The sequence below is a fragment of the Triturus cristatus genome, chromosome 9 (genome assembly GCF_964204655.1).
Source record: "Triturus cristatus chromosome 9, aTriCri1.1, whole genome shotgun sequence".
In the NCBI taxonomy this organism is placed as follows: domain Eukaryota; kingdom Metazoa; phylum Chordata; class Amphibia; order Caudata; family Salamandridae; genus Triturus; species Triturus cristatus.
In genome coordinates this window covers 935100810-935119675 of record NC_140592.1, presented here as the reverse complement: position 1 = coordinate 935119675, position 18866 = coordinate 935100810, and the positions used below count along the sequence as shown (strand labels likewise).

Genomic DNA, 18866 nt, shown 5'->3' with positions numbered 1-18866 from the left:
ATTCACAACTCTGAGAAATTTAAAAAAACGCCACATAAAAAAAATGCAAGAATTTCACTGGCATAATTAAAATCTTGCCCAGACACAGCCAGGAGGCAAACATTCACATTTCTATCACCATGCATCCCTTTTCCAAAACAGCACCCTTGTATGACACATAGCATGGCATGGTTCTCGAAATTAGAAGTCACCAGGCATATTAAAATGTAGACATGATTTAGGGGCACCTTATGTCGCATATGCGACCCCTAGACCATCTTGTAACCCGTGGTAGGTTGCTTGCGACCCCTGTATTTAGGACAAAGACAGATTTTACTGGTTTTCTGCTCTGTAGTGCTGAATCCTGTATATCATATTCCAGTTGTGTTTATGTTTTATTCTACGTTTGGTCACTTTTTCCGAGAAAACGATACTTTCTGCACTGATCTGGCCTAGGCATTTGCTAACAGAGTTGTTTGTGTAAAGTCTTAGAGAAAAGGGTGCACTGTTCACTTCACAGAGCTCGCATTGAAACACCTCTATCTGGGGAAAAGGGAGTGTGTTGAGCCTGTCATGCACTCTGTGATGATTGAATTGACTGAGGTCACATCTCAAGCCACTGTTCGTAGGCACAGGCAGCAGCACCACTGTGCACGTAGCAGAGAGATGCATGGAAGGTGTGAGAATAAAAAAGGCTAGTGTAAAATTTCAAATGTTTCAATTCTTATATGTTATTGGCGGGCACTAACACTTTATAAGAAATAAATAATATTATTGAATATCCCTTTTTCTTTACATTGCATTTAAAAAAAAATTAATGGCACCCTTGAAGCATGAAATATTGAGCAAACATGAAGTTTTAATTGAAACGAAGGGCTGGACTTTGTAGCAGCTAAAGATAACAATGAAATGGGTACATATGTGTAAAAAAGCCTCATAACTATTGTGCGCGCTGTGGTGCCTGCATGGGCATCTACAATTGGCATTAAGGCTGGTAAGAGTGGTAGTACAATTCTAATGGCACCCTAAAATTAAATGATGTGCTGGGAACACCTTCATTTCAACTGAAGCTTGGGTCCAGATTTACTAACACTTTGCTCTAGGGTTTGCATTACTTATGTAAGACAAACCACTAATGCAGTGGGATTCACTTTCCAATGCACATCATGATTTACGGTGGAAAGTTGTCTAAAGTTTCACAAAATAGCCGTCTCCACTGCAGTGCGTCAAGGGGGCATACCTTGGGCGGTACATGGGCATTTCCATGGAACCACTCTCCACATTTCTCCAGCTTTGCATGTGAGGTGCACTGTACAGCACACATGCAAAGTGCGGAAAGTATTACAGCGTAGTTTCATACTAGAAGGATCTCCTTCCAGTACAAAACCTATGCTTGACAGAATGCCACCAGGGTTAAAGGTCATTATGTTACTTCCTGTGATGTCATCGGGGTCAAAAGGCATATGATGTCACTTCCACTACCCCAGACATTTTGGTGAATCAATGTTCTTGATCAAAAGTAAGGGAACCTGTTGGAGAAACATTTTAAAAATGGCAAGGTGAGACCGCTGTTCCTAAAGGCTGTGACATTTCATTTCCACAACTTCAGCTTCAGCCCTTTCTTGACTCCCCCCTGTTTTTTGTGTTTGCTCACTTCTAGGGAAGCAATATGTGAATTTTAAAGGTTGCGATTTGCTTTTACCACTGTGTTGCGTAAGGTGGTATTTCTTGTATGATGTATCACTGAATTGAATTTACCAACATTAGTGTGCTCAGCCTGCCTCTAACCCAGCATAGTGCGCAATTAGGCTGCCAAGGGCACTTTTGACCTAGTCTTGTATTCGTTTCCGCCACTCTTTCTCTTCCTCAGTCAAGTATTAGGCCTTTCATCCACCTTCTAATCATCCTGTTCTGCTATCAGTTCGTCAAGGCCTTGGTCAGCATGGTCCAGCCCATCACTGGCTGCTACATCCTGCCATTAAGATGGATAGCTTCCCCATTGCACCTGTTCCTGCTCTCTTTCATTACAGTCCTTACAATACGAGAGTGAGTTGTGAATGAAGTAAAGGCAGGGCTACCTAAGCAGTGAAAATGCAAAACCCAGAGGTAGTCTAGCCCAAGTTCAGCTCAGCCGAGACTTCCATGAACCCGTCACGCCCACCTTCACCCTGGACTACTCCGGTATTGGCACAACTGGCCAACCAAACGGACCCTTTATCCCACCCACTGCCGATCTCATGGAACGCTCTGCTGTTTTGGGAAGTCACTCAGCAGAGTCAAACTATCAGCAAATTACATTAGCAAGGCCGCTGTAGTATTATTGTAAGTATACCTTTAATTGTAGCGTGTTAGTAACGTCAATGTTAGAACTTGCATTGTGAATTCTATGTTCTGTATTCTATGTAACCGGGTGGATTCTGAACGGGAGATTCATCTTGGGGCTTGAAGAGATAAGACCTATCTTGTATGAAGGAATAAACATCGCATGTTCCAACGTAGCTGTCTGCGGCCTTGCTTTGTTACTACAGAAATTGGCGACGAGTTGAGGGATTATTCTCATCCCACGTTGGCGTTTCCTTCGAGACAAGAAAAAATTTATTTTTTTCAGGAAATTCGTTTTTTTTTTTCCTTCGCTTCTACGGAAAGAAATTTAACGGACTGTTCAACGTTGCTGGCAGACATCGTGAGTGCTTTCTCTTACATTTTAAACTAGATCCTGTATTTCAAAGAAATATTTGATTACAGTTAAATCTAGTTACCGTTGCTGGTCTCGAGCGCTCTCGTGCTGGCATTCTTCAAACGCGACGTTCTGTGGCAGTCGTCGTATGCAACTAAGCGACGCAAGGCATTGTGGGGCGTTCTCCAGGTCACGCTGCGTGACCTCTACGTGCCGCCATATTGTTTTCTGTCTGACAAAGCTTTGTTGTTTTCAGTTCCCTAGCAACATCGGGAATCTGCGAAACTGAAGTGTTTTTCTTCTCGCTGAGTTGGATTTCTTCACAGTTGAACAGTAAGCGTTTCCATCAAGCTCCAGGATTTCTGGTTAGTTTTTTTTTTTTCTTCTTCTTTTTGTTTCATTCTAATAATACAGTGAAATGGAAAGGAATGCAGAAACCTCGTCTGCTGTCTCCAATGTCGTAAACAATGTAGTTGTTGGAGTTAACTTAAATAATCCGAAAGAGTTCCTCACAAGTCCTGGGGAACCACCTGTCAAATGGATTGATTGGAAAGAGTATTTACTAAATTACATTGCAACATTGGAAGATAATAGTGGTATTCTCTCGCCTGAAAGAAAAAAAAGAATTCTTATGCATTGTCTTGGACCTGAAGGTTTAAGAATTTATAATCAGATGCAAAAAGCGGAAAGGGCTGGAGATGTTGATACTTTTAAATGTGCAATTCTGGATTTAGATAATTACTTTGCGCCTATTGTGTGCGTTGCAATCTCCAGACGTACATTTTATAAAAAGAAACAACAACAAAACGAAACCATCGAGGATTATATTTCTTCACTTAAAATTTTGGCGATTCCATGCAAATTCGGCATTCTTCATGATGACATGATTAGAGATCAATTAGTTGTCTGTCAAAAGAATAAAAGTATTCAAGATAAACTTTGGATTGAAGGAGACTCTAGTTTGAAGGATATTACTACTTTAATAAAAAAAGCAGAGTTGTCAGAGAGAAGTGCAAAGGCAATTACTGAAAGTACGGAAAAACCCGTTGTTAACATGATTGCCTCAAAGAAAAAGGAGAAGAGCAATTCTTATGAAAAACATTCTGTAAACCACAAGCCTTCTAAAAAGAGTACTTCCAAATACCAAGGGAATTTTGCTTGTTATAGATGTGGTAGCTCTAAACATAATGCTAGTTCTGAGATGTGCTATGCTAGATCTTCAAAATGCTCAAATTGTGGAATTGTTGGTCATTTAGCCAAAGTTTGTAATAGAAAGAAAGTTATTAAGAAATCTAGTCAAATTGCTTGCCTTACAGAAAATTCAGATTCTTCAGATAGTGATGCTGATGAGGATCAATGTTCTCATAATTCTTCTACTTGTCAAAAGAAGTCTATTGTTATTAACATTACAAGCTCCGATAAGAGTAAACCTTTGTGTATTATTAACTTTGGGGGTATACCTTTGCAGGTGGCTGCTGACTCAGGTTCCCCGTTCACAATTATAGCTAAGCCTATATGGGAGGAGAAGTTTATTGATGTTCTGGGTCCACATTTAGAACCTCCTGACATTTCTCCTGAAAGTTTTACAGGGGAGAAAATAAATATAATTGGTTTCAGGAAACTTAAATTTCAATTCAAAGAAAGACACGCAGTTTGCAAACTGTACATTGCTTTTGATGGTCCTTCAGTCTTAGGTTGGAGGGACCAAAAAGCACTTAGTATTATCCTTAATCCCAATAGTCCGGAACAAGTGTTGGTCGCTGGCGAAAGTTCAGACACTAAATCTTGGGTGATTAATGAATTCGATGAGGTCTTTAATGGGAAAATTGGCAAACTTGAAGGGTTTACACACCTGATCAGATTAAAACCCTCTGCTGTTCCTAAAATTTTTAAGGCACGCAACATACCCTTAATTGTCAGGGAAGAAGTTAAGCTTGAATTGAACAAGTTACTTAGTGCTGGAATTATTGAACCTATAGAAGCTTCTGAATGGGTTTCTCCATTGGTAGTTGCCAGGCGTGCCAATGGAAAAATTCGTTTGTGTGTTGACCTTAGGAACTTAAATGAGAATATTATCGTAGATCAGTTCCCTTTACCAAGAATTGATGAAATGCTGTCATTAACAAGGGGTTCCAAGTGGTTTTCCACTATCGATCTTTCTGCAGCATATCACCAAATTGAGCTTCATTCTTCGTGCAGAAGTCTTACTTCGTTTGCCACTCCCTTTGGGTGTTTCCAATTTTGCAGAATGCCATTTGGTTTGGCTTCTGCAGCCGCTGTCTTTCAGAGACTAATGAATCAATTATTTGGTGATATGTCTGGCATTACTTTTTTTCAAGATGATATTCTTATTATGGGCAGAAACAGAACTGAACATGATGAGAGATTAAGATCTGTTTTGAAAGTTTTAATGTCAAAAGGTTTGACGGGTGAAATTTCTAAATGTAAATTTGCTGAAAGAAGTGTAACTTACTTAGGTCATGAAGTAAGTGATCAGGGAATTAAACCTAAAGCCAAACTCATCAGTGCTATTATTGATGCCCCTGCTCCTAACTGTAAGGATGACTTAAGGTCATTTTTAGGGTTAGCTGAGTTTTATGCTAAGTTTGTCCAAAATTTTTCTGAGAAAACACATCCTATGAGACTCTTGTTGAAAAACAAAGTTTGTTTTGAGTGGTCACCTGAGTGTCAGAGGGCATTTTTGTCCATTAAGGAAGCAATTGGCAAAGCTCCGTGTTTGCAGGGTTTTGATCCTTCAGCGGATACAATTGTCACCACCGATGCAAGCGCCAAGGGGTTGGGTGCTGTAATTACCCAGATTTCTGAAAACAACAAAGAGGTAGTCATTGCTTTCGCCTCTAGGTCTTTGTCCCCATCAGAAGAAAAGTATTCTGTTATTGAGAGGGAAACACTTGCATGTGTGTGGGCTTTAGAACACTTTAGAAAATTCTTGTGGGGTAGGAGTTTTACTTTAAGATCTGACCATAAGCCCTTGACCAAACTTCTTACTACGGAAGGGTTATCTAGAGCTACTGCTAGGATTGCCAGACTCTCTATGAGGTTACAAGATTTCTCGTATACTATTAAGTATCTGCCTGGTGTTCAAAATAGAACTGCTGATTTTCTAAGTAGAATGTCTCTACCTTTAACTGAAATGGATAGCAGTCCTTGGAATGAATTTTCGGTAGCCAGTGTTTCGTGTGTTGATATTTTTCAAGGATGTATTGAACAGTCGGATTGGTCAGCGGCTGAGAATGATGATACCATTATTCAAGAAGTCAAAGCCAAAGTTGTTGAGGGTTGGCACATTGTTGACAAAAAGAGTATTACTAATGAAATCAGAGGATTCTGGGAAGTCAGGAACGAGTTGAGTATTAATGATGCATTTTTGATGAGAGGAGATAAAGTTGTGCCTCCTTCGTCGTTAAGAGAAAAAATTATCAAGTTGTGCCATGAAGGTCACTCTGGTATTACTAGAACTAAACAGAGAGTTAAAGCTTTGTATTGGTGGCCTGGGGTGGACGTTGCTGTTGAACGTTTGGTTAGAAACTGTGTACATTGTGAAGTTGCAGACAAAACTCTTAAAACACTTAATCCTCCTTCTTTTCCTGTACATTGTCCAAAGGCTCCTTGGCAAGAACTTAGTTTGGATTTTATGGGGCCTATTTCTTGGCATGATGGTTCCACTAAGTACGTAATTGTACTGGTGGATATATTTTCTAAGTGGTTTGAGTTAACTTTGGTTGATCGTATAAACTCAAAGTCTGTAATTTTGTTTTTGGATTCTGTATTCATTAGAGAAGGTTTTCCTGCCTGTATTTTAACGGATAATGGGGTACAATTTAAATCTGATGAAATGAAGCAGTATTTGCGTGCTTCGGGAATTGAACAAAAATTTGCTGCACTATATAATCCTACTGGAAATAGTGTTGTGGAGAGGATTAACAGGATAATTAAAGGTATTATTCAGTTGTCTAACAAATCTAACTTATCTTGGGAAAGTGAGTTAAAGAAAATGTTATGGTCCTATAGAGTTACTAATCATCCTTCGATTGGTTGTAGTCCTTTTTCCATTATGAGGAGTAGAATTCCATTTTCTAAGGAAAATCCAAGTTGGATGAATAGAAATTCGTGTATTCATTTAGATTGGGATGATATCAAACAACATATTGAAGTGTCTCAACGTAAAAATAAGTCTTATTTTGATTCAAAGCATGGGTGTAAACCGTGTAATCTTTGTATTGGTCAGTGGGTACGTGTTAAACTTCCTAAAAAAACTCCTAAGGGAAGTAGTAAGTTTAGCCGACCACATCAAATTGTTAAAATTAACAATAATACAGTTGTTCTTGACAACGATGAAATTTGGCATATGAATCGGGTAGCTGTGAGTAAGAACTCAACTAATGAAATTGAGGTCATACCAGATCAGAGGTTATTTTGGTGGATGTTGGATTGTGATTCTTGTTCAACATCTTGTCCTCAAACTGTCATGGTGGATGATTCTTTGCAAAATTGTAATGATTCTGTTATTGATAATTTCACTCCGAATGTTTCTCAACCTTCTTCGTTTGGGGAGGTTTCTTCTAATGTTCATGTTGATTCTAATAATTTGACTCAACATGAGTGCGTTGGAACCTCTTTAACAACAGAGGGGTGTGTTACATCTGATACTGTAAGAACTGCGCGTGGTAGAGTTGTTAAGAAACCTGCGCATTTGAGTGATTTTGTTTGTGATTAATTTCTTTGTTTTCTGTTTTTATTTTAAAGGGGAAGGATGTGTAGTATTATTGTAAGTATACCTTTAATTGTAGCGTGTTAGTAACGTCAATGTTAGAACTTGCATTGTGAATTCTATGTTCTGTATTCTATGTAACCGGGTGGATTCTGAACGGGAGATTCATCTTGGGGCTTGAAGAGATAAGACCTATCTTGTATGAAGGAATAAACATCGCATGTTCCAACGTAGCTGTCTGCGGCCTTGCTTTGTTACTACAGCCGCCCAATGAATGATGTGACAATGGTCTCAACCCTAAGCAGACATCATCAAACAAAGGCAGATTCTAGAATCTATTTTGCTAGTTATTGTTGGCGGCGCAGGGGAGGGCAGACAGAACTCGTGTTTCTTCTTTTCTATAGAAGGTCTTGTTTAGCAGGTCGATGAGCAGAGCTTTGTCTGCTGGACGCCTTTCATCCAATGAATTCAAGTAAGGTTGGGGAGTCACAACTATTGCTTGACTGGACTTCCCATTTGAATTCCAAACATATGTTTTCCCGTCCTAAAGCTATTTGTTTTGTAATTAGCATCAGTTGGTTAAGTAATGTTTTAGTTATAGATAGGAAACAATCTGATGTGCCAAGCTCATTTTGATTTGCTTTTTTAGTAGATTCTGGACCAGACAACTAAAGAATGAATACTTACTTGTGCAGAATATGAGTAGAACCTAATGTTTCTGTGTTTGGGCTGGGGTCTATATGTGAGGGCATGGCTCCTTCAAAGTGCAAGGTAGATCCCTTTATTTAACAAAGAAACCCCCACTGTAAATAGCGTTCTAGAGGCTCTGTTAACTTTCCCAAAGTTACACCTGCTTACATTCAGGAGTATTAAAATACAGGATTCAAATTTCGTATGGAGGGGGGATATGGGTTAATACATAAGGAGCAACGTGAAATGGAGTTTTGGACTTATCTATGACAGGGGAGTGATGGTGCACAGGATGTAGATGCGTAGATTACTTACTGGCAGTGATTAATTTGTAAAAAACATAAGTGTCGGTGCTCTCATCAGGAGGCAGCTTGCACCAGCCCATTTCTCCTGTTAACATCGCCTAAAACAGAACCAACTACTAACAATGAAAGTGGGGAGAGGATGTGGCGCAATGGCCAGAGCTGCCGACTTTGGAGCTGGTGAACCAGGTTCGAGTCTTGGCGTCTGCTCAACATCCTGTGAGTCGGGACAAATCACGTAATCTCCCTGTGCCTAACATAAATGAATGTGTCCTTAACTGGCACTCATAAAGAGTGCCGGTGCTGAGTACCAGAAACCACCAGCTCAAATTAAGCACTGCTTCCTAAAGCACAACAAAGAACACAGAACACTTCCCATGAGACAACAATATAAGAGGCAGACACAACATTAGTTTCTGCTGGAGAACTGCCTCCATCCACACTTGCTTCTTAAGAACACCTTCAAGGTCCTAGTAGTAGGGTAGAAGGATGCAGTGACCAATTGTTAATGGGTGGCAGTGATATAACTGTTTCCATTTTTTTCTTACCTCTGGCTTTGTTGAGCATCACAAAGAAGGTGCATTACACTCCACCAATGTAGGGTAAACAAATTCATGGGTGTGTTATTGAATTACTGATGTGGTGCCATTATATTGACAGGTTCAAAGAGCCAACAGTGGGAAATGAAATCAACATTATTATTAAAGCCGTTGTAATTTAGGTTTAGCATTTTCAAGAACTAGAATTTCTCTATGCTCTCAAAACCACACTCCAAACCTGTGGCAGAGTTTATGTTGGTTGTTTTACTTGTGTGAAGTGGTGACTAAATGGTGCTTCTGTTTTGTGTTTGTCACGTTGATCATCTGTTGATTTATTCTTTTGTATATCTTCTGGCAAATCTCACCATCCTACTGTTCTTGCTGACACTTCTTTCACTGAATGAAGTGCACCACATTTGTTTGCTTGCAGCAGTATACCAGTTGAATATGTATTACTCAGATCTGTTGGCATAAATACCAGCTGTGCCGTATGCGCATGTGTATATGATGTAATGGATGTTGGTAAAACTAGCGGCCATCTTGTGTGAGTGGATAGGGCAATATTGAGCAAGCAAGGCAAGTGAAAATAAGAGTCATTCAAAGCCATACCATAAAAGTAATGATTACAGATATAGAGGCTAGCTTACAGCGACACAATACAGAACTGCACTGGTCCAATTAGTCATTCGTGTCTAATGGGAAAAATGGAAATGAAACAAGGAAAAGAAAAATGAAAAGAATCTCAAGTAAGTCATATTCAAAAAGGTATAAACAAGACAAGTCAGGAGTTTTGAAGGAGAAGGGGAATTCAAAGATATGCCAAACTTGAATGCAAACAATAGGACATGTTCATGAATGTTCAATACAATCTCACAATGATCAAGTTAAAGTGTAAAAACCATAAGGTGAATAAGAAAAGAAAGGACCTTTGAGTTATTCAACTGCAAATAGTGCAAGATAAAAATGCAACAGTGAAAACCTCAGAGTGTCAACATTTTACAGTAAGAGTATTCAGGATAACGAGTTTCTAGATCCAATAGATCGTATCCTATTCAGAAGTACATAAGAATCCTGGTTGCAATTCAAAGGAGCGAAGTCCTATCTTCTTCGGTATGGTTGAGGCCAGTATGTAGGCTATTGCCACACTGAATCCACTTCAGTTCCTCTTTGTTGAGTATTGCTGATATCTCAGTCCTCTAGGTGGGGACTTGATCACAGTTATAACTTGTCCACTTTCTGTGAAGTGGTTGACCAGAGGAGCATTGGCAACTTTGCACGACAGTGGGCTTCTATGTTGACAGATCCATACGCAGATTTTCTGTGTTATCTTGCCAATATAGATTTGATTGCAAGTGCACGTTATTGCATAAATAGCATTCATTGTGTTTGAGACAAATCTGATATTCCCACATACAAATTGTTTAGATTTAAGTGTAAATTGACAGACACTGCAGTTGCCTCCTTTTGAGTGGCTCACCAACGGGGTCATTCCCCAAAGGTCAGTGATTGTATGGCCTGTTTTTTTGGGGGGGGATACTGGCCATGACAAGATGATCTTTTATGCTCTTACATTTGAGGAATGCAAAGAGAGGACGTTCAAGGCCAAGTTCCCCTGCATTGCGTACTGGCCAGTGTTTAAGAATGCATTTCTTTAGTTGATTAGAAATAGGAGAAAAGATGGTAACGCATACTAGATGGTCACTGTTCTTTTTGTCCTTGAGGGTTAGCAATACATCCCTTGGGAAATAACAAGCTCTTTTAATTGAGTATTTTATCTATTTTGCGTGGATATCCTCTGGCTAACAGGTTATTGTACAACATATTGGCCTCTTCAAATATGTCCTGTTTGAAAAAGCAGTTCCTTCTAATCTGAAGGAACTGGGAGTAGGGTAGGGAGTCCCTGAGTGCTCACGGGTGGTGGCTTGGGTAGTGAAGTATATAGCTCACCCTCAGAGGTCTTTATCATGAGGTCCAAAAAGGGGATCTCTGATCTGCTTTGTGCCAGTGTGAATTTGACTCCCCTGCAGTTTGCATCAAGCCAGTTACGGAAAGAGTGTGTGTTGAGCCCTGGCAAACCATAAAGATGTTTTCTATGTAGCGCTTCTAAATGAGGCTAATGGTATGAAAGGGATTGATGTTAGAAACAATAGTATTGGACTCAAGGTCATCCTTAAAGAGTATTGCAAAACTGGGGGCAAAAGCGGCCTCCATAGTTCTGCCTTTGACCTGGTGGTAGTAGTGGCCATCAAAGCAAAAAAGGTTTTTGGTAAGACAAAGGTTTAAGAGCTCTAGAATGAAAGGAGTCAGAACCCAATGTGGGCGAGCCCACTGCCCCAGGATTTTTTTATCACATTAATATCATCCACCTGTGGAATATTAGTGTAAAGGGACTCTGTGTCCATAGAGCATAAGATACAGGTGTTGGGATCAAAGGGAAGATCTTCAACCTGATTGATCATGTCCATGCTATCTCTCAAATAGCATGATATCGTTGATACAGACTCCTTGATAAAGAAGTCAACATAGCGACTAAGTGGTTCAAGAAGAGAGTCACATCCTAATACAAGGGGGCTCCTTGGTGATTCTTGGCTTTTGTGCACTTTAGTCAGAGTATAAATGACTGGTATTCTGGGGAATTTCGTGTTCAAAAACAGAAATTTGTTTTGACTCAGAAACCCTTCTGCCTTTTCTCTTTCAGTGATGTCCTGAATAAGTTTGTGGAGGTATTTTGTGGGTGTGTATTAGGTCTCAGGAAGTGGTCAGTGTTAGCTAACTGACTACCGATTTCAGATTTATATGGATCCATGTCCCGAACAACAACCCCTTCAGCCTTGTCTATAGGTTTTATCATTAATTTTTTATTAAGTTTAAAGTTGTTGAGGGCATGTTTTTCTTGGTCTAGAAGATTGTGGGGAATGAAGCTGCACTTGTATCCAAAGTTAGAAATCTCATTAAGAACCAATGTCTCAAAAGTGTGTATCTATGGTGACAGGGAACTGTGGAGTGGGAAGAAGGTAGATGGGGGTGGTAGCTGGTATTGGTAGCAGAGTACATGTAAAGATTGTCCAAAAAGAAAGAAGCATAATACTTCTGTCTGGAGGTCTAGGAAATTGGGGCGAATGGTGAGAACAAATAAGAGGCCCTTATCGAGTAATTAAATCTCTACTGATGAGAGTTAATGTGTTGAGAGGTTAAAAACTGGGACTTTTTGAAGATTGTTCATGGTTGTGGTGGTATCTGTAAGGTAAGTATCTGTCATGGGAATTGTTAATGACCCCATTAATAATATTTCTGCTATGTTTGGAGGTCTCCCGGGGTTCTGAACCACCATTGTCCATGCCCTCTCGCTCGTCTGGAGGACCGTCTCTGGTCTGTCATTAAAAAAGTCAGATTGGGAGTGTTAGTGGGAGTGCTGGGCTCTTCACCTGGATCTGTATTACCAGGATTCACCCGATGTGTTGGGGAAGGCCACAGTAGTGTATTGTCTGTTAAACCTGCCCCAAGGGCATCCAAAATTAGGGTTTGTATATGCTCTGTTCATAAAGAACTCGTCGGTAAGGTAAGGGTATGCCTTTTCAATCTTATAATTGCGATTGTCCCTTTTTACCTTATTTGTCTTCTTATCTTGTTCTAGTCTATTGAATTCTGCACCTGTTTTTTCAGTGTCTTCCAAGAGGTTTTTAGCATCTGTAATCACACTTGATTCTGATCTGTTTCTCGAGATTACTGATCTCCTCTGCAATGTTTTTGGCATGTCCAATGGTGGTATCGATGCCGAGCACCATCCAGTGCCTTGAACATGTGGTCCCAATAAAGCTGAAACCATGTAAATATTTCTTGTGATCAGTAAAGATCCCTGGGATGCTCCTGACTTATTTCTTTTTACATTTCTCTAGTTGATCAGTTAGGCAAAAGCTTGCTGGTTAGTTGGTGTCGGTTGTATCGGAGAAAAGTGAAGAACCTTTCAGAAATCTTTTGTTATAATCATCTGAACAGAGAGGCATATCATTTGGCATGCTCCTCTGGACGTGAATAGAAGTCTCATGGTTGGTGGGGCAACTAAGGTGGAGGACAAGGGGGGAAGAAAAATGGAGAAGGAGGGATAGTTAAGGAAAGGACAAGGGAAGAACCCACTAATACTAGTACGATATGAACTAGGCATTGCAATCCGGTGATTGCACTTAGTATGTGTATGTATTTATAAAAGAACAGGGGTCCCTTATGGAAAGACTGCAAACAATTAAATGTACATAGAAATGCAATGAGGCCTATGTATAATATGCAAATGGAACAGTCATAAATATATATATATTTTTTTGCCTTTTTTTTTTTGTATAACTTTTTATTAATCAGCATCAGCATATCAATCACATTAGAGAGGAGAAATAAGAGAATCACAAGCTGGTGACAGGGTACATCAAGTAGTGCAAAAATATAAGTCATATGGAACGTCTAGGGCGAGGGGGGTCCTCCTCCATGGGGAAGAAAGGTGGCCGACACACATCCCCACGATATGAATTCATCATGCCCCACACACATGTCCACCTCTTAGGGCAACCACGGGCTACATACACAATTTTTTCTCTGAACATTGACCAGTCTAGGTCCTTCTCCCAATGGCTCACCTCCGGAGGCCGAGATGCCCCCCACTGCTGAGCAATGTTTCTTTTAGCAAGCATGAGCCCCAGAGAGGCCCATTGCAGCTGGCAGTCATTCAAATCATTCGGTTCCAGATATTCAACAAACATCTATGAGCATTCAGGGTGAGCTGAGTGGAAAGGACAGCGTTAATAACATCATGCACGCTACGCCAGTAAGATTGAATACTAGCACATTCCCAGATTATATGCATGAAGGTGCCTGTTTGGCCACACCCACGCCTACAGTGCCCCTCATCCATTCTCCCCATTCGCACCAATTGGGGACCAGTCACATATACCCTGTGGAGGATTTTGAGCTGAACTAGCCGGAGGCGTGCTGGTCTTGCTACGACTCTAGGCGAAGATACGGCCTCCTGCCAGTCCTCATCATCCATCTCAATTCCATCTCTGAACCACTTCTCCCGAAGCGACTGGAGGGGGTCCGGCGTGTTGTTTATTAGTTTCTTATATATTAGGGATATAGTGTGATCGCGAACAAGACCATCTAAAACTCTATCCTCCAGTGGAGAGGATTCAGGAGGGGTGTTACCGCGCTGTAGGTGAGAACACAAAGCATGCCTGACCTGTGTATATCGAAAAAGTTCAAAATTTGCTAAGTCAAACTGCTGCTGCAAGGTGACGAATGATTTAACGTCATTTTTATCCCATAGGTCACGTATTTGCGAGATTCCTATTAGGTCCCATTTGTCGAACCCCTTGCTTTTCCACAAGCTACCCAGTTGTTCGGAGTCCCACAGTGGCTTCGCAAGAGTGAGCCTGCGACTCCATCTGAGACATTTGGTGGCAGTGTGCCTGACGTGGACTGCATGTTTGGTGGGACCCGTGAGGGCGAAGCGGCGCGGCCCAGAATAGAAAGCTCTGTTATAGTTCGCACCCGGTAGGAGCCACCTGTCCATAGTATAGCCTGGGTTCCCGGGGAGGGTGTAAGTGCTATGGTTTATGGCCGCCAGATGGGCCGCCCAATAATACTTCTTAATGTCTGGGAGGCTAATGTCCCCATCATACCAATTTAAAGTGAGCTTTTTAAGGGCAATACGTGGCTTTTCACTCCATAGCAAGTCACGTTGGAAGCTCGCCACCTCTCTGAAGTAGGATGCCGGGACCAAGTCTAAGGAATTCTGCAGGGCATATATAAACCGGGGCAAAGACATCATCTTGAAAAGGGCCGCCTTTCCCGGTAGGGAGAGCGGGAGTGATTTCCAGTTGCTTATGTCCTTGCGCAGCCTGGCCAGGGGGGGGGGAGCACATTTTGGGAATAATGGAGCGATGGGTTCAGGGAGAGAAAAATCCCCAGGTATTTAAACCCATCGGAGCATAGTTGTATTGTGCATCCCCGCGGTGGGACGGGCAGCTCCCCAGCCAAAGCAAACCACAAAGATTTGCCCCAATTGATAGAATACCCAGAGAACTTGCCAAATTTGGCAAGAATATCTAAAACCACAGTCAAGGACCGTCTGGGAGAGGTCAAGTACAGCAGGATATCATCCGTGTAAAGCGAAATGCAGTCTTCCCAATCTGGGGACCAGCGCATGCCCCGGATCATCGGATCCCAGCGTATCCATGCCGCCAGTGGTTCCAAGGATAGGACAAATAAGAGAGGGGACAATGGGAACCCCTGCCGGGTCCTCCGGCCCAGCTCAAAGGTGGCAGATTTTTTGTTGTGGACCACTACCTGGGCCAGCGGGTTGGCATATAGGAGCTGTACCCATCGAATGAAGTTTGGGCCAAACCCAAACTTTTCAGCACTGCCCAGAGATACGGCCATTCAATGGTATCAAAGGCCATAGTAGCGTCTAGGGAGACTATCACAGCTGGTTCCAGAATAGAGGCTGCTCCCTTCGCAGGTTAAGTGCAGTATTGCGATGCGGAATGAAACCCGACTGGTCGGGATGGACTAGATTTCCAATAACAGTGATCAGGCGGTTGACCAATAGTTTAGCCAAAATCTTAGGTTCCCCATTTAGGAGGGAGATCGGTCTGTACGAACCACAGTCAGATTTTGGTTTCCCCTGCTTATGAATGGTGATGATGGTGGCCGTCCTTTGGTCCACAGGCAGGGACCGTTTTCCCCTGGATTCTTCATACATACCCCTAAGATAGGGGGCAAGCTTGTCTGGTTTAAGTTTGTATAACTCAATATAAATATTTATTTGATGCAAATAAAAACAATGATTGGGGAAAGCGAATGCAGGAATGTCACATAAGACATACAAACTCAGGCAAATGAGTGTGACAAAATAAAACACAATGTTTGTAGTCACAATACGTCGGTACCAATTCTCATGTGTACAGGAATGTACAGGAATGAACAATTATAACAATTAGTATCGTAGTCAACAGCGTTTTGATCCTTAGTGAAATATTAGGATCATTATCAGGACATACAAAGTTATACCTGATACAGAGATAGGGTTACGGCATGTGTAACCTAGTACATACTTAAAAACAGTGCATTCTGGTCTTATCATTCTGTGGGCCCAGGATTTGAAGCTTTCTTGTTCTCCTCTCTTTGGACCAATTCATGTTTTCTGGTATGAAAAAAATTGTATTTTGATTCAAACACCTTGGTCCTTACTACTGGCCACAGTCATGACTTACCTTTTCATTTAGGGATTTGGTACCTCAACTGCCTCCACCTTTACTTATGTTTTAATATTGTCTCATGTTCTTCATTTTATGAGTGCCAGATTGGCATACAATATATTAGTTTCCTTTATGTTTGGTGGTATTGTAGTTTCTTTGACTATTCATGTTTTCTCTTTGCCTGTTATTTTTCACTTGCAATTTAGCCTACATTTGACTTGCTTTTGTTTGCTGTAATCACTGGTATTGTGTGGCCCTTTGTATGTAAAGTGTTTTGAAGCATGGTTAGCTTTGTTCGCACTATCTAAGACTACCAAATAAATAAATAGATAAATAATATATCTAATAGATCTACAGACATCAGTGTGTAACCTGAAGAATACCTGCTTTGCCTTTCATCCTTCAAAGTTATTGTAATGCCAATAAACTGAGGCTTTTGAGTTGCAGATGTTTCCATTGTTGCACTCTAAACTCTGAAAATATTTGTTTATCTTTACAGCAATTAATGAATTCCCCGACGATTTATTTACAATCAAAGAACGACAAAACGGAGCAATTTTGTTTCATATTTCTTGTGTAAGTATTTCCTATCACGCAGTTATCCTACTAATAAATAATAACTGTTCACCTCTGTTGTCTCCCTTTTTCAGATGTCTTCCAGTTCTCTCGGGGCATATTATCAAGATCCGGCATTAAAATTATCGCTGCTTTAGCTGCAGAAAACTGCAGCTAAAGCGGCGATAATGGGCTTGATAATATGCCCTTGAGTAATCCAATTGAAGCCCATCTTCGGGTGTGAACATGGGCTTCTATTGGAATTCTGAAGGGCATATTATCAAGCCCATTATAGCCGCTTTGGTGGCAGTTTTCTGCCCCTAAAGCGGCAATAATTTTAACGCCGGATCTTGATAATATGCCCCTTAGTTTGTTTTATTTAGTTAAGTCGAAAGTGGTTACAACGTTTCTCTTCATTACTATCATCCAGCCCCATCTCATGAGTGTAACTTTCAGCTAGACATGTTTCGCAGCCAACGGCTCTAAGCATTCTTGAGCTTGAAGGTAAAAATTAGGGGTGTTTAAACAGAATATCGGAAACAGAGATATCATGGGACAAAATATTGTGTCAAGAATTTCGAGAGCAAAAATATTATGTCGGTAAGTTTTACAGGTAAGCAAAGTTTAACTACATATTACTTCATATATATTTACCTTGCTGATATATATATCTTCAATGTATGTATATGTGGGGTTAAGAAAAGTAAACCTATACTTACCTACTTGCACTCACGTTCTTGAAAATTTGGCACTCAATATTTTTCACTCAATATTTTGTCCACACAATATTTTTGTCTCTGATATTCTGTCAGTGTTCCAATATTGGGGCAATGAAATAATACGTTTAAACATGTTATAATGCTGTTGGCTATAAAACTAGAACTAGCTAAAAGATACTCTCATTTAAGGAGGTTAGTTGACAGCAGTAAATTTGAATCTTGATTTGCAGTTCTGAGGTGTTGGATGTGGAGGTGGGTGGTGATTTGTCTTTTTGAATTGAAAGAGGTGGTAACAGACAGTAGAGCGAATAACATAGGTCACTTTGTATTATTGCCAAGAACATGTTGTGGGGTGAGGTGAGGACTTAGTCAAGGTGCTTGCATTCTGTTTCTATTGAGTCTGCAAATATTGCCATGTTTAAAAGGAGGCAAAGCAAGGTTAAAATCTACAAGGTTTAGTAGGTACAACCATCAGCAACAGAGCCCAAGAAGCAACTGCTCCTGCTGAAACACTGGCCCCTCTATCAATGTAAGGGTCTAATGTAATATTCCATGACAAATCCTAACACACCCTTTCAATCATAATGAAACAAAGTCAAAGCTTAAAACAGATCCCCTCTTTGCACTAAAAAAATATAATACATACAAACCTAATCAAGGAAATGTGGTGCAATGCAGTACTACTGTATACAGTAATGAACAGAATTCTTTTTGATAAATTGTAGTATTGCTCCCTAACAGAAAAATGTAATTCAACTAATGGCATAAGTTTGAAACAGAAACAGAGCAGCGAATAAGGGACAGTGAATACAACATGGTGTACAGGATGAGAAACCAACACAATAGTTCTTCCCTTACATAGTTTTGCAATCTCAATTGTTTAGTCCTTGTTCTTTAAGAAAGTTGACGATGATGACAGCCACCACCCATCATTGGCTTTTCAAACTCACCAATAATTTCTCCAAGTTTCTCACATACATATACCGAAAGGGAGTTTGGAATGACCGACACGTAACACTTATTCCACAATTTACCATTCTCTAGAATCACTACCTAGTCCTTGATTCCCTTAACTTACACAAGACGAGAGAAGCGTGAAACCCCTTTCTTTGCATGGCCAGGTTTCTTGATCCTTACTAAGGGCCTGACTACGAACCGCCGGACCCGTGGTGGCAGTCAATGGACTGTCAGACTGGCAGTCCACCCACCATATTATGAATACAGCGGTGGGACCACTACAGGCCGGGGATCATGGATCTCGCCATGGTGGCACGGAGAGGTTCTAATATGCTGGCAGTGCCGCTGCTGCACTGCTGAGCCAATTAGGAGCTTCCTCAATGCCACAGTGTTCAAGGCAAAACTGCGGCAGTGAGGATACAAAGGGGGTCCTGCCTCAGGGCCACTGCATGCCTGCGGGGGGCACATGTTG

At 40.9% G+C, this 18866-nt stretch overlaps 1 protein-coding gene across 2 annotated transcripts in view; it reads left to right on the top strand.

The window, feature by feature from the left end:
- LOC146799097 (sodium/potassium/calcium exchanger 4-like) overlaps window positions 1-18866 on the top strand; it is a 611785-nt gene that overhangs the window by 317324 nt on the left and 275595 nt on the right. For both annotated transcript variants that reach the window (XM_085626506.1, XM_085626505.1), the window contains exon 3: window positions 16663-16739. In XM_085626506.1, the coding sequence (XP_085482632.1) occupies window positions 16663-16739 (77 nt within the window). The remainder of the gene's footprint in view (window positions 1-16662; window positions 16740-18866) is intronic.